The sequence below is a fragment of the Dysidea avara genome, chromosome 9 (genome assembly GCF_963678975.1).
Source record: "Dysidea avara chromosome 9, odDysAvar1.4, whole genome shotgun sequence".
Lineage (NCBI taxonomy): Eukaryota > Metazoa > Porifera > Demospongiae > Dictyoceratida > Dysideidae > Dysidea > Dysidea avara.
This window is the reverse complement of record NC_089280.1, coordinates 4,606,245-4,633,155: the sequence shown is the minus strand read 5'-3', so window position 1 is coordinate 4,633,155 and position 26,911 is coordinate 4,606,245. Positions and strand designations below refer to the sequence as shown.

Below are 26,911 nucleotides of genomic sequence, written 5' to 3'. Positions count from 1 at the left end.
TAAAGTCAATGGCTTGTTTCTAGTTAAGGTAATGATCCCTAGTACTACTGTACTGTTTGATGGCAATAGTTGTAATATATATATTTATAGAAAGCGACATTTTCAAATGATACCATTTACATTAAAGCTAATACTCCTTCAAATAAACAGAATTACCATTTTGCCAATTATTAATGATGCAACTCTTGTGCAAACGTTTCCCTATTTGTCACACTTTAGCTCAGTATAAATAAATCTTGTGACCAGTAGATTTTTAGTTGATACAATCAGGAGCTTACAGTAACCATGTTTCTGATTACTAGTTGCATTCTGGTTGGAGTGATCTTTTCTGCTCATGCTGATTTACAGCAGACAGTTGACCTACTAGAAAAGAAAGTTGAAAATCTTGAAGAACAACTAGAGTACGGTGGAAAACGTTATCAGTCTATAACATACAGTAAGTTATGCATGTCATTACGTGCTTTGTATATGATATTACCGTGCAATTAAATCGAAGCTGTCACTGCATGTGTGTACGTATGACACAGTACCCACCTAGCACATGTTGTATAACTACAACCTAAGCCAGACAGTGTGTTTTTGTTTAGCTACTATGCACAAAGAAGCTTATCTGCACTTGTATGCTCTACAGGCAATGAGGAGTTGAGAGATTTTGACTACTTGAGACTACAATTCCTGGGTGCTCACAATGGCTGGCTTGGGTGTCCCTTGTCCGTATGTGATCTCCGTATATGCCCAAGTGGTGATAAATATAAGGACTTTAATCAATGTACAGGAGAAACATTTCAAATAATTGCAGATGGTAATGCCTTTGGTCCTATTAAGTCAGGTCAACGCATCAGACTGCGCTTAGTATCACTACAAAATTCCTGGGTGAGCTGTGTACATTATACTCAATGTGACCTCCAGACCTGTCCTGGTACACTTTCGGAAGCTAGAGATTTTAACAAGTGCCAAGGAGAAGTGTTTGCAATTCATGCTCGTGGCAAAAAGAATGGTGAAACTATCCACAGTGGTGATGTAATGATGCTTGTATTTCATGGAAGATATATTATCATACAAGGAAACAATGAAGGAGATGATACCAGTCTTGATGTCTGTCCTGGAATTGCTCCTCCAGCTTATCTCAGTTATGGGATATGCTCCAATAATGTTTTCCGTGTTTACCGAAGGCCAGGACCAGTATTCTCACTGCCTTTCTCTGGATAAGACTGTATAATTGCGCATAATTATTACATGGTAAATGATTTTTGTTGTTGGTACTATTGTTATAGAAGCTTGACTTTGTAGGTAAACTAGGTATAGGCCATAAAATCACAGACTTGTTTAATTGTATATAGTTGCATACAAGATGGACTTCATAGAAAGAATGGTACACACAGCATGGAGTATGAAGCATATGAAACAAATGTGAATGCCATTTTGCGGGTCTGGGAGCATGCAACAATTTAGACTATTCTCACTCCATCGTAATGGGTAATTCGAGTAGCTAGCTACTTAAACTGAGCTATGAAGTTTAGCAATTATATTAGTCTAAGAGTGGCTGACTGCTCTCTGGTGAGTATCCCAATCTTGCTATCCATAATTATGAAGTGTTTGATACAACTGAAATATTATTAAGCATGTGCCTATATGCCATAGATACATTACATCAAAAGCTATGTGGATGAATATTATACTACTGCAGCCCTTGGGCATTGTGGACATACCAGGCAGACCACTCACAACCGTGCATAACATAGCATACAGACATATATAGTAAACTCTTTGAAGTATGGATTCTGGGTAATAATTAATATATATACTATATGTAATTAAATATACAGCAAGAAGTTATCCAGTTATTCTGTTGTACACAGTATTCATCTAGAGCTTCTAATGTTATGTATCTATGGCATAGTAAGGAGGCCACATAGACATAATGTAGATACTTTAGCTAGGTTAAAAGTCACCCTGTAGAGGGTTAAGCTATAGGTTAAAAGTCATCCAGATACTTCAGCTAGGTTAAAAATCATCCTTTAGAGAGTTCAGCTAAGTTACAAGTAATCCTGTAGACAGTTCAACTACATTAAAAGTTACCCTGTAGAGACTTAGGTTATATATATAATAGGTTAAAAGTCATCCTGTATATACTTCAGCTAGGTTAAAAGTCACCCTGCAAACAATTCAGCTACTAGTAGGGTAATTACTTTAGATAGTTTAGCTAGCTAGGTTAAAAGTATAATCCTGTAGAGAGTTCAGCTAGGTCAGAAGTCACCTTGTAAACAATTTTGCTATAGGTTAGAACTCATCCTTTAGACAGTTCAGATAGGTTGAAAATCATCCTTTTAATTCCTTTACATTAAAAGTAATCCTGTAGAAAGTTCAGCGAGATTTAAAATTCCCTGTAGAAGCTGGGTTAAAGTAATCCTGTAGATACTTTGGCTAGGCTAAAAGTCACCCTGTACACAGTTCAGCTTGGTTGAAGGTCATCCTTTAGAGAGTTCAGCTAGGTAAAAGTGACTCTGTAGAGGGTTACGATAGGATCATCCTGTAGCTAGATACTTCAGCTATCTTTAAAGTCAATCTATGGAGAGTTCAGCTAGGTTAAAATTAATCTTGAAGATAGGTTAATAGTTACCCTGTAGAAGTTTTAAGCTATAGGCTAAAAGTCATCTTGTATATACACAATTCAGCTAGGTTAAAAATCACCTTGTGGATACTTATCACTTCCTCAACTAGTTTGACACCCATCTGATTGTGGTTGATTTACAATAGCTTACAGAGATTAATTACTATCTTGATAAAACAGAATTTATTATATAATTTTATGATGGAGCCCATGAACTGTCTGCACCTTTACTGTCTTCTATCAACAGTCACCATTATTCTTTTTATGTGAATACTGCATGTATTTTTGTGGAGCACTGCATCATTTGATACACTCACTATCAAACCTGTATATTCTTTTCATCATGCCATTTACAGGGTTGGGGGTAACGCGTTACTTAATTAACTCATTATGCAATAATTATTACTTTTGTGGTAACCAAGCAATATAACAAAATGTGCTATAATAAAACTAGGTTAAAAAAATCCATCCTGTAGATACTTCAACCATAGGTTTAGGTCACCCTGTACACACTTCAGCTAGGTTAAAATCATCCTTTAAAAAGTTCAGCAAGGTAAAAAGTCATCCTATAGAGAGTTCAGCTAAGTTAAAAGTCGTGAATTTAGCTAAATTAAAAGTCATGTCATAGAGAGTTCGGTCAACATAAAAATTGAGAGTTCAGATACATTATCAGTCAGCCACCATGTACACATTACAAGTCATCTTGTAAAGAGTTCAACTAAATCTAAAGTAAACTTTTAGAGAGTTCAGCTATAGGTTAAAAGTTATCATGTAGATAGGGTAAAAGTAGACCAATAGAAAATTCAGCTAGGTTAAAAGCCATCCTTTAGGTAGTTCAGATAGATTAAAACTCATCCTGTAGAAAGTTAAGATAGGTTAAAAGCCACCCTCAGCTACAAATAAGTCACACAGTACAGAATTCAGCTAAGTTCCAATTTACCCTGTAGAGAGTCAGCTAAGTTCCAAGTCACCATGTAGAAGTTCAGCTACAAAAAAGTCACCCTGTAGAGAGTTCAGTAAAGTTCCTGTAGAAAGTTTCAGCTACAAATGCGTCACACAGTAGAGGGTTCAGCTGAGTTACAAGTCACCCTGTAGAGAGCCCATGCAACTTGATTAGTTCCAAGTCACCCTGAAAAAAAAAGAAAAAGTCTATACAAGTCACCTTGTAGGGAGTTCAGCTAAGTTCCAAGTCACCCTGTAGAAAAGAAGTCACACTGTAGAGTTCAGCTACATTCCAAGTCATCCTGTAGACAGTTCAGCTACAAGCAATTAAGTCATGCTGTAGAATTCAGCTAAGTTCCTCCAAGTCATCCTGTAGAGAGTCCACTAAGCTACAAATCACCCTGTAGAGAGTTCAACTACACATTGTAGAGTTTAGCTAAGTTACAAAATCACCCTGTAGAGAGTTCAGCTACAAACAAGTCACACTGTAGAGGGTACATGATGTAGATAATTCAGCATACTTTCAAGTCACCCTGTAGAGAGTTCAGTTAAGTTACAAGTCATCCTGTAGAGAGTTCAGTTAAGTTACAAGTCACCCTGTAGAGAGTTCAGTTAAGTTACAAGTCATCCTGTAGAGAGTTCAGTTAAGTTACAAGTCACCCTGCACAGAGTTCAGTTAAGTTACAAGTCACCCTGCTGAGAGTTCAGTTAAGTTACAAGTCACCCTGCAGAGAGTTTAGTTAAGTTACAAGTCACCCTGCAGAAAGAGTAGCTACATTAATATTGTAATTCATCCTATACGATTCCCAAAGCAGCTTGCAATCTAGGCAACTACCTCAGTAGTAAGCAGCAAGAGCCACATAACTGAGATCTGGAGTTCCTTGCTACTACACGCTTTGATGTTTTGCTTCTCTAGAAAAGTATGTGGCAGCAAAACTAAATGATCATTATGAGGCACATGACAGTAACTAGTACTAACTACTATATTACATCACTGAACCACTTACATGTAAATCTTCAACATAAATGACAAATATTTAGGTACATTTAAACACACAATTTACAGGGATACATAAATAACACAGCATTACAAAAGTAACTATTTTAATAATTAACTAATTATGCAAATAACAACTCAATAGCTACACATGTATGTACAGTATCAGAAATAAATATATTCTCTGCCTCTGCACATGATAACAAACATTAACAATACAATCACTGAACAGTTAACATAGGCACATCATCAGTAGATACACTAGGAGTATACTCAGGTGGTGGTTCTGATGGTACATCACTAGATGGAGCAGTTGGTGTAGTAGTGTAGTCACCAGTAGCAACTGGTTGATAACCTCTTGGTGGAACTGGAGTATAATCACTAGTGGGTTTGGTTGGAGTGTAAGGAGGAGGTGGTGGGGAACCTGATGGGACTGTAGTACGAGTCACTCTGGCTACTAATATTCTTGGACGCTGTTGAGTGATGACATAGGTTTGGTTCCGTTGTCGTGTACGTGAGTGCCTTGCATAGACACGACAAATAGCTAACAAGACGACACATCCACAAATTGACAAGCTTGCAGTTACAGTGCCAGCGATTCCTCCAAAAGATAAGCCACCACTGTCAGAAGCAGCATTGTTACAACTTCCATCATCATCATCATGGCAAGTGATAACAACATCATCATAGTGGGAACAACCACAACCATTAGGATTGTACTGTACTGTACATTGACTAATAGAACTGGCATCAGAACTACATTCAATGCTACAGATAGCAACTGGAAGTTTTGAAGAATAATCTCTGCTACCCCTGCAAGATATTACAAAATAGTATGTATGTGCCCAACACCATATGTATCTCAACTGCATAAATATGAATGCATAAAAATAGGTTGACCACAAAATGGCACTTAGTTATTAAAACACAAGTGCTTGATAAACTTCAGTTATGAATATAAACCTCAATTCCAAAATGACAGTAGTTAAAGAGTACCTTGTGTAGCAGATCTAAAAAAGCGTAAAAGTGACTGATTCACTGTTGTAAGTGGGGCAGACTGCTGCCCTACTAAACCCACTGACTAGGCCTGCGAAGTTCCTAAGATCCATACTCTTTAATAGAACTGTCACCTTGCAGTGAAATACTCTAATAAAGCATTCACTGGTTACAATAACTATTCCAAGATTGTTGTAAGAAATGTTGTTACCCTAGGAACATAATGCAAGCATAATTGGACAAACAAAGAAGAAACGACTCAACTTCCTTTGCTTTGTAGCATGTGAGTTCTGTGTGTTATTGTGAAACTTTTTAGTGTTATGTGTGAATTGAGGAAATGAAGGTCATTCGAAGATATATCAGGTGGTGTCCATGCGTATCAAACAAGTCACACTAACTATATTGCTTTGTTTTTTGCAGTTTTAAAAATAATTCAGGTAACAAGGGGATATTATTAATTAATTAATTAATTAGACATCTGGGTTACTCATTCAGCCAGATTACTATCTGGGTCAGTGATAGAGTCATATATCCTTAAAATTTTGCCTAAAATGCTTTCAGGAATTTCTCAAATTTTCACCTATTTTGCTCTTCCGGGAAATTACAAGTTGAGCCACCATCTTGTTGTTACATCTGATGACGTCGTACTGTATATCAATCGACTCACCATCATGTGACGAGTCATTTAAACTTTATTTCAATTGTTAAGATGAAAGTTACGACAGCTTTTTCAAAGGTATGTAAACAGTATATGTATTTAAACTTCTACTGCATTTTCTAAGTGGTGAAGAATTCCCTGGCTGATTCTTTTGGCTTCACATGATACACCATTCAAAACACCTGGCCCCCCTAAATGAAATGATAATGGTTTCAGCCCTTTAGCCCCCAGATTGAAGGCGCTATGGAAGGAGTTTAATAGGGATGTGTTTGTAACAAGATAAAACAGAGGCATCACCAAGAGCTGCATAGATCTTCACAAATTAAATACGCATATTGCTATAAGAATGATTATCAACTGCAAGAAAGAAGTATTTCAACAGATGATATCAACAATTGACAAGTGAGTGTGGCTCCATGTAAGGCTACAGTGACCACAATTGGGCTCTCTTGACACCAGACTAGTTATTCACCTACAAGTAGCAACACTTAATCCTGATAAGTGGGTGTGATGCCATCTTCATTAAAGTTGAGTTTGTAAATTTATGATCACATATGATCCCATCCAGGTCAGACCCAGATATTCAATAGGATGAGACCCACTTGACCTGGACAATAATAATCTAAAGTACTGTAAATCATTGTTAGAAAGTTTAGTGTTGTGAAGTTAGCCAAGACACATTCATGTATAAAACATTCTGATTGCAGTTGTATCCATACCATCTGTAAAGTAAAGCTAATGAAACATAAATGGCAGTTTATATCAAGTTACAATCTAACCACGTCACTTCATTGTCTGACTCTATAATATGTTACTACACCAATTGCTTGTAAATGGAACAGCTACAAAACAGAACTTGTTATACAAAAAAAAATCAAGTTAGGTTTCTGAATTTTACAGCATACGAAGATCAAATTCTAACTTCCATGTACCATTATATAGCTATATGTGACCAGATCTGTGGAAACCTAACACATTTTGTATGGTCTGTATGCCTGAGTCAAATATGCTAAAACCTTTGCTCAAAATGCCTTCAGGAATTTTCCTAAAATTTTCATCTACTATGCTCATCAGTGTTCCCATTATGCTTGCTTTATGTTCCTAGGTTAGCAACATTTCTTATGATAATCTTGAAACATTTGAATCAGTGAATTCTCTACTAGAGTATTTCAATACAAAATGACCATTCTATTACAGAGTATTGATCTACGAGTGCTCTATTGCAGTTATATTCACTGGCTGCTTTATTAGGAAGTATCAGTCTATTTTTACAGAATTAAAGGGACAGTGCATCGGTATTGAAGCTGTTCAATTCTGCATTATTTCACTGCCAGTGAAATTATTATATAAGCGTAAGTATACGCACTTTTATGGTAAGTACATGCAGGATTCATGCTTCTTTATCAGCAGTTAGCCAGGTGACATATAGTCTAGTATATTTTCCAGCTGCACAACTGTCTGAACTTTGTGTATGAGACAATTAAACAGGCGCCTGGTGACAACTGCTGTATAGTGTTTCAATGATGATGTCATGACAATGGTAACACTCCACACATTCACCAGGTCAGGATGCATGAACATAAACTATAGGTTGTTGTGTAGCGTTAATTTCATACAGCTGTGCCTCGCCATGCTTTCACAGCAGTAGGAGTACACAAACTTCGCCTACTACTTTATTATATTACATCATGCAACTAAGTGATGTTGTGTCATAAACTGCTTTGCTATGTAAACAATACCGATGTACTGTCCCTTCATAGATTATAGATACACCCCAGGATTGGAAATGTGTCGCATGGTATCACAAAAATTGTTTCAAAATCAACTCTAAAGTTAAGTCTTATTGCGGAAAAGTTGTGTTGTTGTATTAAATAAGCCAGTCAGATAATACAAGCACCTTATCAAACAATTCTGTTTTCTATAGAACAGAATTTTAGGCTTGCGGACACTCCTAACCTACACACTTGTGGTACTGTCACTCATAGTGCATAGCAAAAATGAACAAACCCTGTGGATATATAGCTTATTTGATATATATTATGTACCTGAATCAATGCAAAATGTTTCTTCATGTTGTGGGGTATAATACAACATTCAGTGTTGACCATCAAAGGATTTTGTGGTACTGATTACTCAGCAATGTAGGCTACCACAAGGCAGTGATTCGAGTAATACAGTCCTTATGACCCACTATTCACCCAAGTTGAAGAATTATTTCTCTTCTACCTTCTGTTGGAGAGTTAAAACAGCTTTAACACCTGGCTGTAGGTGATGATCAGCTGCAAGTTTCCAATCCCGTGTGTGTCTCTCTCTATAATCTATGGTGGCCCCTTTAAGCTCCACAGTTTAAATTATCCACCTAATATGCTAGTATACAGTGGAACCCCTCTTAAAGGACACCCCTGAATTATGGGCAACTTCTCTGTTAAAGGACACTGTCTGGGTTCCAAATCAATACTGCTAGTAATTTATAAACCCCTAAACTAAGGACACCTCCTTTTAAAGTAAATTCCCCAATGGTATATCTTAGGGATTCCACAGTAATACTGAGAACTTTTGGAGTTACAATGCTATAAAGCAGAACAACAGAAACCTTGATTTTTATGGCAAGAATAGAGATTCAAATTAATTACAGCACTTATGTACATAACAGTAAATGGTCATGTTCATTACAGTATCTCTTCAAAGTGACATAAACATATGCACACATAACTTATGATCCATTATCATACAGTATGATAGTAACTGTATAGTAGGGACCACAAAGGAGTAGGCATGGCCCACGAAATAATATCACCCAAAAACCAGCCTCAATTTTCCCTTACGACGATGAGGCAGTATTGGTGAGGTAAAACTAAGCCCAAACAAGCTTTCAGATGGACCCGAAACACTTTCAAAAGTTGCTACTGAATTTAAAAAAATTTTTATCCAACAGAATTTTCTACTGACTGACTAAGTAAGTAAGTAACTGACTGACTGATGCCTTCAGACAAGCGTAACTCGATAACGGTTAGGGCTACAGGCTTGATTTTTTCACTGCTTGACGTCGCTTCGGCCCGACAGGTGCCTTTTGGCATACCGCAGTACGTACAATGCATACTTCATGGACTTACCAGTGTCCTCCTTTGTGTCCCATTCATCTTTGCTGACAGGGAAAGGTGTCGATTTAGCGTGAGCATGTGATGGCTTCCTTTCAAAGCGGAAATTGTCCGTGTTTTTCATAGTGGCTATTTTGATTACAGAGGTGCTTTTCAAACAGTTCTTGATTCGTATTGCTGTGTAACGGGTTGAACATAGCTGACAGCAAAACGTAATGGATACTTAACTTTCAGACGATGATTAATGAAATTGGGGCGCGGCACCATTTCTTTTGGTATGCGTAGATTGTAGAGGTGCTTCCGGGAGAGTTCTTGATTCGAAATGCTGTGTAACAGGTTGAGCATAGCTGACAACGAAGCGTAATGGAAATTTCACTTTTCAGACGATAATTGATATAGCTGGGCCGCGCGGTGTCATTTCAGTATGCGTGGGTTCACTAATCATAATAAAATTATTTACAAAAAAAGTTAACAAACAAGTACATGAAAAAATTTGGAATTTTCAACTAGAATAAGGACCATAGCACATCGATAAAAAGTACTGAAACTAGTCCATGAAATTAAATCACAGCAAAACAATAAGAAGTGTTATATTCCTACTGTGCATTTCCGTTATGGTATCTTGAGCACAGTAGGGATATAACACTTCTTATTGTTTTACTGTGATTTAATATCATGGACTACTCCAACTTGTTTCAGTACTTTTTACTGATGTGCTATGGTCCCTACTTTAGTTGAAAATTCCAAAATTTTTCGTGTACTTGTTATAATAGCATTTCAGTTATGGGGATGGGAGGGACACTCAACCCCTTTACAAATTCTTGCCCCTCCCCCACAAATTTAAGCATGGTTGTAATAAAAGTGCCTCAGGATGCATTAGAAGCAATCTACGAAACTCTAAAATGCAAAAAATTTCCTGCATCGACATGTCATTCTCAGGCACCTCAGAATGCACCAAAAGCAAACTAAGAGTCTAAAATTCAAAAAAATTTGTAGCAGCATGTCATCATTCTTAGGTACCTTAGAATGCACCAGAAGCAATCTAAGAGATCTAGAGTCTAAAATGAAAACATTTCTGGAACGGCATGTCACATTCTCAGGTACCTGAGAATGGACCAGAAGCAATGTACAAGACTCTAAAATGCAAAAAAATTTCTGCCCCTAGATACCACCCACATAAAAGTAAGCACTGAGATGTTTACACTATTGCTCCCCCTTCCTACTCTGGTAAAACTGTGTTTTGCAGTCCCCTTCGGTCATTTCCTAGATAAAGGCTTGGTATACTACAGACTATTGAACTCCTCCTATTTTCGCTACAGGAGGCAAAAAATGATATCTGTTAGACGTACCCTTTCTTCACAAAAAAAAACAACAACAAAACAAAGTGATTAAAAGTGTATACATTTTTTTAGTTCTCAGTAATACACAAATATTTTACCCATTAATTGATATTTGTAACATTATGATTGTGTGGTTATGTTGGGTTTTCAGATCTGGTCACTGCTAGTACAGCTATGGTCACTGCTAGTACAGCTATACTTATCTGCTTTGCTATCCAAATATTTTAGTTCATAAACCATTTTTAAGCTACGCTACATATACCCCACCCATTACAATATTTAGACACATACACTGGATAATGAAACTGAAATGTAGACTTTAACATTATGTACATCTATAGTCTGTTCGCGTTCACCTGAGCCCTTGTTTCTTGTTAATAACTCTTGTTACATGGGCCAGCTGCCCAAACATTTAGTAGCTTTGATACTGCAAGAACAAGTGAGTTATGAGGTTTTAAAAATATCCCATACATTTAGTATGGATGATTCAGGCACGCAAACATGTTTACAACATGAAAACATGCTTGTTCCAGACAAAACCATTGGGAGTGAACACATGTTCACTTCTTTGATATTACTATATTTGGCGGGGGCTCAGGCGGGGGGCTCAAGTGAACGCATACTGACTATAGGTGAGACATTTGTGTATGTACGTATATTAGTAAGTACTTACGCTTTTGCAATAAAAAGTGTGTCTCCATTGTATCCCAACTGCCTACATGCTGTGAAAGCAGCATTTGTGTCAAGCCCATTTTTACACACAGTGCTCCATGTTCCATCTTCCAATTGACACTCTAGTCTGCCAGAACAACCACCACCTTCAATCCGTACATCTACACAACCTGTTTAAATAGTGTCACACTAATAATCTGCCTTACAAAGAGAAGTAATAATATACATGATATCACTAACTATGACATCATAAAATAAGACTTCAGTGAAAATGTCACTATGGTGAGATAATAGGCGTGAAGATATAGCCAAGAGTTCATAATATGAACTTTTAATGTAACATTAATCCCATGCACCCATACACTGAAAGTTGTCTTAACTGTCGTGAAATTTTAGTGACTATACTTGAAAACAAATTTACCAATATTAAATTTTCAGCTTTTATATCCATGGACATGCACAAAACAAATTGCTCTAACTTTTAAACTGCTAATCCTACAGCTACACATTAAGTGAAACTGTATTTGTGATGTAGAAAGGAGGACTAGGGGTTCACTTTACAAAAACAAATCACATAGGCAGGCCTCGCAGTGAACACAAGTGGAACGCATCAGATTCGAATACAATACACACAACTCTTTCCAAGTTTGTTACATCAAGCTACAATTAATTCTAATGATTCATCATTCATTGATGAATCTCAACATTAGCACTGAGAATATACTATTGAAAACTCTACTGCAGCAACCGTCCTTAAGCAGAACAACTTGCTAAAGCATAAGCATGTTGTGTACTTTCAACAATTCGTCATTCATCATTAAATGGTGTATCTCAACATGAGCAGCCTAAGTAGATGCAATTATAAAAAATGGAATTATGGGATCGTAAAAAATTAAAAGTGCTATAACAGATGCTGTATTATATCAAGTGAGTAACTGTTGGTACATCCTTGCCCAGTTCATCAGACCAGTCCACATTCAAGGTGATTTTGAGGCCATGGACTGCTCTCACACAACTCCATGCATGCTTGTATAAACTCCACAGTTAGTTAGTACCACTCATGTTCTATCCATTTATGGCAATGACTTAGTCCAGTACTGCTGGGTCTGATTTACCTGGCTCGATTTGTACAAGTCTGTTATGACATACAAGACCTTCTACAAACAGACATAGGAAAGGCAGACCGAACAGTATTGGACTAACATAAATGGACGTATGTATATCATGTGTCCTAAGGGTAAGGGTTATTTACAGGTAAATGAATCTAGTTGCATGTACCTATGATCAGGTAGGCCGTACTAATTAGCTACTGAATTTAATTTGTATTAATGTAGATCTCATTAGATTAACTGAACAACTAATATGCATGGATGATTCTTATTTTTCTTTTCTTTTTGTTGATTAGCAAGTGTCATTAACAACCAAGGATAAAGAATTTCTCTTAACACCACACAGTGCTGATAACCCGGCATATTTATAGGCCATGCGTGATCTAGGGTGTGGCCCTCTATAAAAGTATATGAGCATAATAAGCCACCATTTTAAGGGCAAAAAATGTGTGTGCGCTATGCTAATAATTTCTCAATGCTAATAAGTTTTTGATCCTAATGAATAGTGATAGAGTGAAACAACACAGCATGTTTGCACTTTGGTAAAAACTAACAGCTTATAGTAATGTAAGCCTATGTAATTATTAATCGGGCTACTTCAGGAATCACCGGACGTCTTCAGATTTGTCAGTGAGTGGATTTTCAGCAGTTTTCAAATTCAAGAATTAATTCTAAAACACTTACAAACCCATTCATTAGCCTAAAAGTACATGACCCAATACACGTAAACAAGCCAGTCAGTTTCATGAGGCACAGATGGTATTTTTGGCACAGAGGATTATCGCTTTCAGTATAAGTGCCCGTGACAAAAAAATCTGCCAGTACCAAAGTTGCTCTGAGAAGCTATGCAAGTACTTATGTAACTCGTAGAGTCTCCAAGCAACACTTCACAGTACTTCTCCTTGGGAACTTCAGGTGAGAGTGTGTTCTATTACTGATAACCACCTAGAGCTGGCTAGGCTAAGTCTTGGCTTCGTTGGCAATTTGTTCAACTTTAATTGCCTTGGTTGCCATCTCTACTTGTGTGTTATGCGCACGTATTAATAAATAAGCTAATTTACATTTGGTTTAACTTGGGGTACTTAGAGATAATGAGTCACTCTCTAGAGTTTCTATGGATATAAATACTTGAAAATAACAAGGAAAATAACAAGGAAAAATACATCTTGACCGCCTGGTAGTCTCCTGTAAGTGTTCGAGTGTAAATTGGATGGCTGCAGGTTCGAGGCTGCCTAGGTACACAGTCAAGGATTTTTCTTATATAACATCTTTAAACAGGCTGTAGAACTAGGTGTCCTACAGGCCTTCAGCACTTGTGCTGTAAAGCATTAATAAAATAAAACGTGTATATACCAATTAGTTATCTCAGGTTTTTTGGTATGTCTCAGAACATTTTTGGTACCAGGAAGGTGTTAGAGATTTTTTTTTTTTGGCATAATCGCTTATACTGAAAGCAATAAGCCTCTGTGCCCACGGTCTGTGCCACACAAGACTATACCACAATCACTATTTGATCATAAATTTGGTGGATATTGCTGTTGTCATGGAGATGAAAGAACTCTTAGACTACCGGTTAGTGTTGTTGCACTGATATGAAATTTTGCTGATATTTTGATAACTGATTTAGATAATAGCCATATTCAAGCTGATAAACATAGCCGATCCGATATAGTACTGCATGCCTATTTTTCAACAAATTGTACTAGTCTAAAAGTTTGATTATAAAAGACAAATTTACAGTACCTCGTTTATAGTGGCAGTAGTGCTCCAACATCAGCTAACAGTACATTGAAACAGTAATGACAACATAGTAATGCAGGAGAATGCTACCTTTTGCATTTGTAAACAACATTTGGTACACAGGAACATGTATTTATACGTATATCTGTATCTGCTACTTTTTCTGTCACGGTGCTGAATTTGCCGATCCGATACCGATATTAGTATCACGTAACGAACAATATATTTTACAGATCAACAAAATATTGATACTAAATATCCAGGCCTTTGGCCTTTCGATATACAAAAATGTAGCCAATAGATTATGGTATTTCTGGACGATAGCTGATCCGATTATATATTACTGGACATGTGGACTAGTAGTATTATAAGCACTGGCTTGGCACATCGCTGGCACATGCAACTGTGACGTTCAATTGATTGATTTGTTATTGGGATAGGCAGCTTACACTGATATTATCCCAGGGAGCTGTGAAATATCACAGCTCCAGAGCATACGTACAACCTACAATTTATATACATACAAGTACACAAACAAGTTAATGTTATGCTACTTCTAAAAACCAGCTGGCGCCCATGCAATTAATACCATCCAATTCTAAATTCATGCTATTGTTATTATTAATTCAACTACATAATTAGATTGCAATACTATAATTTAGCATATTTCATAATTCAAACAGTGAAAAAGCACCTCTGCAATCAAAGTAGCCACTATGAAAAATATTGGTGATTTCTGTTACGAAGGGAAGCCATCACGTACTACCACAAAATCGACACCTTTCACCATCAGCAAAGATGAATGGGACACAAAGGAGGATTCTGGTAAGTCCATGAAGAACGCATTGTACATACTGCAATATGCACAAAAGGCACCTCTCGGGCTGAAGCGACGTCAGACAGTGATAAAATCAAGTCCAGAGCCTTAGCAATTACTGAGTTACGCTTGTCTGAAGGCATCAGTCAGTTAGTCTGCATAGCCAGACCACTTTTTCTCGGCATGGCACTTATCAATTGCATTATAAGTGTCTGCTCAAAAAAGGGTCTGGGAACAACCAAATCTGACAACTTGTTCTTATTACCTACATGTTTCTGTAGATATTATTTGCGAACAACAGCTGTATGGTGCGCCTACTCTAACTTCTGTACAACTAACAGGTGACACTGATGCCGATTTACATAAGTCCAGGTGGCGCTAACAAATTAGGCCAGAACGAGTTTTCAATTTGGTTGTCTTTTTCGAGCAGGCGCTTATCAGAGGAGGTACGACACGCACACGTGAGCGCATATGTTTTGTGCAGGGAAGCTATTTCGTGGGGTTATCAATGAAAAATACGTGCCGATCGAACTCTTTTCTTATGCTTAATTCAACTGTGCAGTCTATCCCATTCTACCCCAGTGGTTTAGTTTCGATATACACAGCCTATTGGAGGAACCGTCACGTGATGAATAACTAACCGTACGAAATCAAGCCAAGCAGCAAGTTGGGAAGAGAAAACCAGTGAAAATTAACTGCACAAGTGTCTAAGTAGCTTTGCAGTTAAATCTTGTCTGCTACGGATTGATTTTCCGAAATTTTACCATTTGAAGAATGCAATTACTGTGAATTCTTTTCAATAGCGCTTAATTCGTGTCGTACCGTACGACAGGAAATTTTGACGAAAGGAAACTTTGACGAATTATTTGTGTCGTCAATATTTAATTCGTCAAACTTCTACTAAATAAGCGCCTCATTTTGTATTAATTTTTGTGCGTATTATACCGGTAGCAGCAGTTCATCTGAAGCGAAATCAAATGTTTTTACAGGCGCTATAAGCTAGTCCAAACGTTTCGTCAATATTTAATTCGTCAATGCTCGAGAATTGTGGATTTGTCAAATTTTCCTTTCGTCAATATTTCCTGTCGTACGGTACCTCCTCTGGGCGCTTATAATGCAATCGATAAGCGCCGTGCCGAGAAAAAGTGCGAGACTAATCAATTATCTATGGTCAGTAGAAAATTCCATTAATTAAACATTTAAAAAATAAATAAATCTGTAGCAACTTGTTGAAAGTGTTTCGGGTCGATCTGAAAGCTTGTTTGGCCCTAACCAATACTGCCTCATCCGGTTTTTCAGGGAAAATTGAGGTTGGTTTTTGGGTGATGTTTTTCGTGGCTCCTTTGTGGTCCCTACTAGAGTATATACAGTACTATCATACTGTATCAGTGTATGATACCTAGTCTATAAAAAATTTATAACTAAAAGACGTTCACTACACATATACAATAGCTTTTACCTGCTAAAACGGAAGAAATGAAAGCGAAAGTAGACAGCAACTGAAACAGTTTCATCTCGAGTTTCTAGCGGAGAGTTGGTCCACCCCGTTTGATAATCAACCTTTACACTCTAAATAACCACACCGCCACGCCCGAGGCCACGCCACACACTGCCACACGATAGGGGAAACACTAGTCTCGCGGCGCCCGACCCTAAAAAGAGGGTCCGGTTGAGCTATGGAATGTTTATTGGATGACGTTTATGTTGACATACGTAAGTGCAATGATTACATCACAACATCGATTTACAGCATCACCAAACTAATGCAGGGGCGTAGCCAGGGGGGGTTCAAAGGGTTCGGACGAACCCCCTTTTCAGAGTTAAGTTTTTTAAATCGTGATACTGGTTAACTAGAACTGAATTAACTTACACAAATCCACTGAAATGGGTAGCTACAGGTCTTCAGGCAGAGGAATTCAAGTACCTCTACTCGCTATTGCGAATGAATTTATAAGAATACACATGTTTACACGTGTACACGGCCCCAGACCCCCGCTGTGGAGATTCTATACTTAGGGCAGAACCCTCCTTTTGGAAATCCTGCCTACGCCCCTGTAATGGCGCTACTTTACGATTAAACGAACCCAACAGAATTGTATGGCTGTTTTCGCAACGATTTTAAGCGGCAAAGGGGTCGGGCGCCGCGAGACTACTGAGGCCTGGGAAACACCTAACTTTCAGACTATGGACCATGTACTGTCACAAATCGTACTACAATGGACGCATTTTACGAGTGGGCTCCCACGTCTGGAGTGCAGCCGGGCTAGCTCACAGCAAGTATCCAACTGCAGGGGCGTAGGGAGGGGGGTTCCGGGGGGTTCAGGAACCCCCCCTGTAAAATTTTGACTTCTGCAAGCAGGATCCTAACACACCATTTAGTGTGGCAGGACAAAATGAGTGAGTAATATAGTGTAACGGCACAGCACAACAATTGATAAAGCTTGCATTCATCTCTCAAGGAAGGATTTACTGAGGTACATAGAGCAGCCAGGTATATACTCTAATAGAGCAGTCAGGTTTATATTCTAATAGAGCAGTCAGGTATACTCTAATAGAACATGTATGTAAATATATCCATGTCCATATGAAGTTTTTCAGACATTCTAACATTAAATGCAAAACTTAGCATGACCTTATACGCTATAGCTTTGGTGTGCAGTGTTTAAAGATATAGAGCTCCAGTAGTTTATCACTTGTGTTATGCAAAATGAATTCATGCTATGCATATTTGTATAGTTATATTGTTTTGATTGTAAGTCATTCCATTTGTATCAGTGGATTCATGGCTCTTATACCACAGTGAGATAACTATCACTTACAGATTACTAGTATGTGTCTCTATGTGTTATGCTGTCTGTTTCCACTAGGTGGCTTTATCTAGTACTACCTTCATCGCGGGGCACTTATATGCATCACAATTAATGTACTTTTGCGTAAAATATAGCAATTTGCTGAGTTTTGATTCATTAAAATATTGAAAGTCTCTGAGCGGCTGGGGGCTGCACCCCCAGACCCCTGCTTCTGGTAACTCAATGCTGGTCTGGAACCCCCCTTCAAAAAATCCTGGCTACGCCCCTGAACTGAAATGTGAGCAGAACTGATGGCGGCGGCCCTAGTGTAGCGGCGCCCGCCCTCTTCCGTTTATGCTAAGGGTGGGCGCCACCACATACTATTAGTAGCTGCCTACTGCTCTGGGATGGGACACACTGAAGATCAGAACATGTATCATGTTTCAAGCGGTGCAGCTTGAGTATTAAACACTGTAGCTACAGCTACATGCCATCAGTTAAGCCATGTACAGTTGCAACACAAAACAATGTGCAAATCTTTGAAAGAAGACCTAATTGCAGGGATTATATTATTGACATGATACTTAGCTAGCTACATGTAGAAAAATTTTCATACTAGTTAGTGACTTGTTAGATTTTGCAATGTAAGCAACTGCCTCAATAGTAAGCAGCCAAGAACCACACAAATTACTGAGATCTAGAGTTCCTTATTTCTGCTGCATACTTTGGTTTTGCTTCTCTATAAGGTGTGTGGTGGCAAAACTGCATGATCATTATGAGACACATGACAGTAACTAATACTAGCTGCTGTAATACATCACCGAACCACTAGTACTTATTTTGTAAGTCAATCCAGGGGTGTCAGAGTAAAAGTGAAAGTGGTAAGGCTCAGTCTGGGGACATGCTTCAAAGAAACTTTTAAAATTGCACATTTAGAGATGCCATCTCTATGAGGCACTCTTTGGGTTGTAGTAGTGTGTGCAAGTGTTCAATGGAGACTAACCAAAAAGCGCTTCCATAATTATAAATTACTAACCTTATCATTTGAGTCCATTAAGGAGTGTTTTCAAAGCAGCTACAAAGCCAAAGCTGGTATAACAGTAATTACTTTTAGGGGCGCTTAATATGGATGAAGTTGACTGTTCTGAGTGAAAGACAAGTTAAGATAACTTAAGTGTTGTTTTCGTCCATTATATTGCCATTAAATTAAAGCCAAGTATTAAATGTTAACTACTTTTAGTTTTGGTTTCATCAAGTTTAATTTTTTTTATTTCACCGAGCCAAAAAGTGGTGAGGCTCTGGCCTCACTGGTCACACCTACTCTGACGCCCTTACAATTATGAGAGATGTTCAAAATAAATGCCAAATATTCAAGTATATTCAACAGAATCAACACCACTACAAAACACAGGAATATACACAATAACAAAGCATTACATGAAGTAATTACTTTTGATACTTAGCAAAATAACACCTTAACAACTATAACAAACAAATAGACCATCCTGTACACATAATAACAAACATTAACAATACAATCACTGAACAGTTAGCATAGGCACATCATCAGTAGATACACTAGGAGTATATTCAGGTGGTGGTTCTGATGGTACATCACTAGATGGAACAGTTGGTGTAGTAGTGTAGTCATCAGTAGCAACTGGTTGATAACCTCTTGGTGGAACTGGAGTATAATCACTAGTGGGTTGAGTAACACTGTAGGTTTGATTCCGTCGCCGCATGAATGAACGCCTCTTATAGACAAGGCAGACAATCAGCAAAGTAGCTATTGCAAAAATTACTACTATTGAAATAGCAGATGCTATAATAGCTATGACAGCCCAAGACAAGCCAGAAGATTGATTGTACTGAACAGCAGCTGTAGTATAACTTTGACCATTATCATATGGAGGAAGTACATGTATACTGTAGTATCCTATAGCATACAAGACAAGTGATGATAAATCAACACTGAATTACTAGTTACTCACTGCATTGAATGTAGATGTCATCATCATGAGAACAGTACCACCATCCATTTGAGCAACTATCATTAGGAACGCAACCACTTAACATACAATTTGCATGCATGTGATCATGAGTTCAGTGAAGAGTGCTATGCCATAATCCAAACAATACAAATATACTGTCATCTTACTTGTTGCTTAACTACAAGAATCTTGACAAGAATCAGCCGTATAGAAGATTTACTGCTGTTAATTACACTGATTTTGAAGAGAATCTGCCTACATGAAAATCACTGATGAGAAACAAGTAACTATAGACATATCTTTGTCTAATGTTATAGCTTTTTTTCATGACTGCACATTTAGCTACATATATATAGCTATAGATGCAGATATAGATGTGATTGTAATTCCAACCAGGAATGACTTCTGTAAGGGGTTAATTCACTTCTGACTGTGTTAGCTAACACCAAAAGATGGCTGGCTCTAATGCCATTGCTAAGGTAACTGTTTCACAAGTTTTATAGCAATTCTTTCCTGCACAATACATGATGGTGGGCAAATCACCAAATTTTATGTAATAAGGACTGCTAGTATCATGATGAATACGTCAGTGAATGTTCCAATAAGTTATACAAACATCATGTTATACACCTTTCATAACCCACAGCATGCATCAGTATATAGATGAACTTGAAAGTAATATACTGAAATGATGTGAGCATGCAGGTACTCCAGCACAACTGTGTATATGTTTACCACACAGTTACAAACAATGTGAATGGTGCTAGTAGTATCTGTCCTTTATTATGCTATGCATAACCTACTGGCAATTGCTATAGCATTGATATCTACCCTACAGTGCAGGACTTAGTATAGAGGCCATGCATGTAACATACCATTTCACATTTTGCATGACATTCTTATTGACAGCAAAGAGAAAACATCAGTACTTGTCCTACAACACTGGTACCTACCCTATGTTGTACAATGTAGGAGTTTCTATATTGAGTAGAATCTATATTACACATTCAAGTAAAATGATAAATTTGTGACTGACAACTGTGTATTTAATTTTATTGCTCTTTAGTATAGTGAGACCTCTATTATCCGCATTGCATGTGCACCAGTTTAATTACAAAAGTGTTCGGATAAGCGAATTTGTTTGGATATGTAAATTTATATGCAAATCTATAAACTACTCTAATAGAACAAATGTCAAAATATTTTAATAGAACAGTGATTTATACTGTTTAGATAATTGAGAGTACAAATGATTGAAGTCTGGATAATCAAGGACCTACTGTACCACTATTTCTCTATAGCACTGCAATGTTAGCCATTTTAATGCATTAAGACAATACTGCACTCCTGCTCCCTTTGTTACTTTCCAGTCTACCTATTGTCATCACCTTCCTAAGTTAGCTACTTATATAACAAAAAGCACTTAATTATGGAAAAGTGTAAGTGTTTTGACTGAAACACTAAGGTATGGTATGAAAAGTTACACATGTAGGAAGAGGGAAAAAAAACAACAGATATATCAGAAAAAAGTTGCAACCAAAAAGGTTGCCAAAACGGTTGTTAAAGCATTAAAAAAGTTTTAGCCTGCAAAAAAGTTTGGCTAAAGAGAAAAAGGAAATGCATAATAAGGACACTTCAGACTTTGGCCCCAAAAGGTTCTGTATGATGTACATCAAGTCATAATCCTTTAGTCCATAGGCATCTAATGTTACACTGTACCACACATGTACATATTAGTAAAATGAAACAAAAAATTTGTACACAGAGTCATGAAATACAACTTCTCTAAATGATCACTACAACAAAGTGGTTGTAATAATGTGACTATGGAGTTAGGGGACGTACTTGACATGGTCATGAAATATACCATGTTTATATTTGGAACCTAACATGTTTATGTTTGGAACCTAACATGTTTATGTTTGGAACCTAACAGCTGAGCTAAATATTAATATGAATGCATAGCATCAAAAAGGCAAGCCTACTTACTTCATAGCTATAGCAATCTGCATGTTTGCTTACAATGATAGTACTGACAGTTTATAGACATTCTACAATGTATTTTCTCCACTGCAACAAGTAACAGGAAGCCAAAATATCAAGAGTTCATGAACTCTTGGAAATATGTATGATTTGAGGGTTAGGTACAGACAATTAACATATTTTGAGGATATCAAATATATATCAACACACAAGAGAGCATGACACTGTATAACTGTTATATATAAGTCACTATCTCACAAAAACCAATATTGGCAATGACGAGTCAGAGGGATCAATTTACATGGTTTGTATGGTTAGTACTTAGATGGCTTAAGCCAAATAGCTATTGCACTTCAGTGGGTTATCCGTTGTAATGTTTAATCTACATTTTAATAGCTTTTATCCCTTATAAGGAATGAAGTTCACTTTCCATTTCAGTTTCAATTTCCATTGTATCCAATGTCCCTTATCAGGGGTGTAGCCAGGATTTTTTGAAGGGGGGTTCCAGACCAGCATTGAGTTACCAGAAGCAGGGGTCTGGGGGCACAGCCCCCAGCCGCTCAGAGACTTTCAATATTTTAATGAATCAAAACTCAGCAAATTGCTATATTTTACGCAAAAGTACATTAATTGTGATGCATATAAGTGCCCCGCGATGAAGGTAGTACTAGATAAAGCCACCTAGTGGAAACAGACAGCATAACACATAGAGACACATACTAGTAATCTGTAAGTGATAGTTATCTCACTGTGGTATAAGAGCCATGAATCCACTGATACAAATGGAATAACTTACAATCAAAACAATATAACTATATAAATATGCATAGCATGAATTCATTTTGCATAACACAAGTGATAAACTACTGGAGCTCTATATCTTTAAACACTGCACACCAAAGCTATAGCAGTATAAGGTCATGCTAAGTTTTGCATTTAATGTTAGAATGTCTGAAAAACTTCATATGGACATGGATATATTTACATGCATGTTCTATTAGAGTATACCTGACTGCTCTATTAGAGTATATACCTGACTGCTCTATTAGAGTATATACCTGACTGCTCTATTAGAGTATATCGATCTTTTTAACAAGTTTTGAAGAAGTCTAAGGCTCATGTTACCTCTGTAAATCCTTCCTTGAGAGATGAATGCAAGCTTTATCAATTGTTGTGCTGTGCCATTACACTATATTACTCACTCATTTTGTCCTGCCACACTAAATGGTGTGTTAGGATCCTGCTTGCAGAAGTCAAAATTTTACAGGGGGGGGGGGGGGGGGGGGGTTCCTGAACCCCCCGGAACCCCCCGGAACCCCCCCTCCCTACGCCCCTGTTTATTATGTGCTAAGTATTGTGGCATGATATAGGACCAATGTGTATAAAGGGTATACAAGCGTGTAGATATGGTTATGATAGTTATGCATGGCCATCTTTTGTTGGATCCAGACCTTATATGTACTCCAGATCATAATGCTGCCATGCAAAGTTATATTTCAGGTACAGAATATCAAGTAGCATTAAACTTTGTGCTGGTTACAGTAAGATATTCAAGGGCACCATCACCACCAGATGATCTCTGCATAAAGCAGCAGGAGTGTTGCAAATAGTTAAAGGAATGCAGAAACAATAATTTGCCTATCACTTTGATCAGTTGTGCACTAAACTTCACTTCCCAACATTTCTCTCTAGTCACTCATGATCTTGATCTGCAAGAATCGCATAAAATTTCTGCATCACTTTCACTTAATCATAGGTAATGTAATCTGACTGCTACTTATTACCTTTGTAGTACTTGACATGTATCTGTTATGTATGCAACCAACTTTTGTGATTTTAGTTACTGCGCTGCAATATACTACTTGTTTTTTATAAGGTTTTATAGGTTGTTGTTTAGCAGTGATTTTCGTATGTCCAGCTTTTGTTTTGTATATATGCCACTTGTATGTGTCTATAACAGTACATGGCTTAAAGTACTTTTCCCCTATAGAATGGAAAATAGTTAATGTTGTCCTGGCTTTTAAAAGGTGATCCAGGTACTATACTGTATAGAGGCCCGTTCCCTTTATCTGTGTGTTCAGTAAGCTACTTGAACACATTATATAGCTATATTCCAACATCTGAAGAAGTCAAAGCACACTAAAATTTATTGTGTAAAGAGCAATGTATATTAGTTTCTTTTTGTTGCTCATGTACTTTTTCGTTTTATACTTGTTTGTGCTTATGTACGTTTTGTGTATCTATTTAGCTAGTATGTTGCTCTGGTAAGGAAGAACAGCTTTGTCCACTAGTGCAATGCAGTATGCAAGAATATAGGGGCAAGAGTTAGCCGGTGTAGAAAATGGTGGTATTCATTGCCCTTCCAATACAACTGATTTTCAAGACTGATGTTTGCCACTACTACTGTAACTCTGGATATCGGCTAACTGGGAATCCTGAAGTACAATGTGGTGCTAGTGGAAAATGAATCAGTAGAAATGTAACATGCAATCCAGGTGATATGATGAAACATGCATTATTAAGAATTTCATTTGTGATTTTTTTGTAGTACACTGTGATACCTTGTTTAACCCAGACAATGGCAATAATGTTACTTGCCCTTCTAATCCAGGTATCTTTCAGGATATATGTACTTATCATTGTGATCATGGATATCAGTTGGTTGGTAACAGCAAAACACAATGCTTAGCTGATGGAATATGGAGCAGTGAGCCAGTGACATGTAGCAGCTTAAGGTGCTTTCATACAAATGTGGAGATAGCAAGCAGCCAACCAGTCAGAACTTGCAATAGAACCTATGGCTCATATTGTTTACTAAACTGCACTAGTGGTTTTAGTTCTCATGGAAATAAAGAATATGTGTGTGATGATTTAAATGAAGTAGGTACTTCAGTAAAGTGGAGAGGTGTAGATGGTTCCTTAATATGCACTGGGAGTGCTGCTAGTGAATCTGGAGCTTCAGGCAATGCTATTGGTGGCATATATAGTAGCAGGAATTGTAATTTTCGCTTTGATTATTTCTATTGCTGTACTGCTGTCGGTGATATGGCTAAGGAGACGTCAGCTGAAGAAGTCATCATACCTGATTGCATCAACTTCAGAAGATGATGATGGTCAGTACACATATCAATGTAGTACACACACAATTAAGTTCAATTACTTTTATCTCGTCAGTAACGTTGACTATATTATGATAGCTATCTCATAAAATCTAGCATTACGTTTTGAGCAGTGCTTGACGAATCACTGAGAAAGTAGCCACCATCTTAGGCTACTTATTGTATGTATTACCTGATGTTTCAGCTAATAGTCTTCTATTCTGTTATACCTGGTTGCTAAATTAGAGTATTCCATTTCATAACTGTGTTACTAGAGTAGTATAATTGCATTACTGTTCTATTGCCATTTCTGACTGTGATCTATTATCAATCTTTACCAGTAGATTCTCTTACTGTAAAGCTTTACAGTTGCTTCAAAATGTCAGTGTAATGCCCAATTTTCACACATACATATTATTCCCAAAATTATGGCAGCATAAGTGCTGCATCCCTAAACATCATTCAAAGAACACTGTGACATTAATCCAATTTCTTGTTTGTTCTACAGGTGTGTTACTACCACAACGATGAAAAGTGATTCTTCATCAATGGAACATGTGTACATACATTTTGATAGCTACTAACTAGGTCTTTCCTCTGTAAGTGGCTAGTGATTATTGAACTGATTATCAATGCAACACTAATCTATTATATACATGAATGTGGATCCAACAGTGCCCCCCAAGCAGTGGCGATTCTAGACCTGATCTATGGGGGGCAAGTAGGGAACAGCATGACTATTGTTGTATGGCTATAGAATTTCAGGGGGCTCTGGGGGTGCAACCTCCAGGATTTTTGCACTTTGAAGGCTTGAAAACAGCCTTAAATTTATGCTAAAAACAAGAAAAATGCCAAAAATAACAATGTCAATGTATACTGCAACTTTCTCCAACACTTTCAAAAAGTTATTTTTCAGCAGGGGGGGAGGGACCATGGCTCCCTTAGAATCGCTTATGCCTCCAAGTTATGCAAAGCACAGCCCTTACTATGAAGCCATTAGAATATATATTGACCTGAGCAGTGTCCACTGCAAATCTATTTTCATCATTAGCCACCTTCACATAATTAGATATGAGTCAAGCCCACTAGTAGTTAAAATTGGCTAACCAGTCCAAAGAAGTGGTGATCATCAGCACCCACAAAAGGGTTGCTCAGTTACCAATGTTTACTATTTGGAGTGTCCTTCACATCTGAAATATTCTAACAAACACCTTGCTACATGGAATATATACTCAAAAGCACTGATTTACTTAGATGATATACTTGTAACAGGGACATTACAAGAAGAGCATATAATCCATGAGTTTTATCAAGGCAACAAGAAGCTGTCTCTGCAGCTTCAAATATAAGTGCCGAGTAATTCATGGCACCTGCTGTGCAGCATTATGTATAGAGATCACAGTTAGAAACTTAACTAGCACCCATTTATATACTCTAAAAATGTAAAACCAGTACACTTCTAGCTAACATGAATTATCTTCCCTATAAACTCATGCCCAAATGATGTTGCAACAAGAAAAACGACCTAGTGACCATCGCTACTTTTTGTGGAAAATTCCAGTGAAGGCCACTGACAAAGTAGTGATGGTCACTGGGAATTGCCACAAAAATGTAGTGATGGTTACTAGGTACTTTTACAGTAGGCACCAGCCTATTATACTTTTAATTTTGCCTATTATATGCTATGCTGCAGTGCTCAAAAATTTTGCTTATTATGCTCATAATTATGCTAAAAATTTTCTGCACTTCCCATGTTTTGTTACTTTCTAATGGATAATGATAAACTTTGGTTTATGAACATGCAACTGTAAAAGTTAACACTTGTGCATTAAGAATTTGGCTGCATTGCAAACTATATAATAGTTGTGTCACATATGGAAGAATTCAATACAAAAAAAAATGACAGACTGCTTTATTAGAGTGTTTGATGAAAATCTTTCTGTCATATAACAGAGATAGTCATACTGAGAGATGATTGATGTATACAAACATTTTTAGTTGTTGATCAGTTGCCTATCTAACCAATGAAATCCCTACAAGTGCAAATTATATTCATATGGCAATATGCAA

At 37.3% G+C, this 26,911-nt stretch overlaps 1 protein-coding gene across 1 annotated transcript; it reads right to left on the bottom strand.

The window, feature by feature from the left end:
• Nucleotides 1-4,563: 4,563 nt before the first annotated feature.
• Nucleotides 4,564-16,612, bottom strand: LOC136265947 (uncharacterized). The gene is made up of 3 exons (XM_066060889.1): nucleotides 16,440-16,612; nucleotides 11,316-11,484; nucleotides 4,564-5,363 (listed from the first exon to the last, which is right to left on the bottom strand). The coding sequence occupies exons 1-3, from the start codon at nucleotides 16,492-16,494 to the stop codon at nucleotides 4,772-4,774; spliced, it is 816 nt and encodes a 271-aa protein (XP_065916961.1). The 5' UTR covers nucleotides 16,495-16,612; the 3' UTR covers nucleotides 4,564-4,771.
• Nucleotides 16,613-26,911: the final 10,299 nt, after the last annotated feature.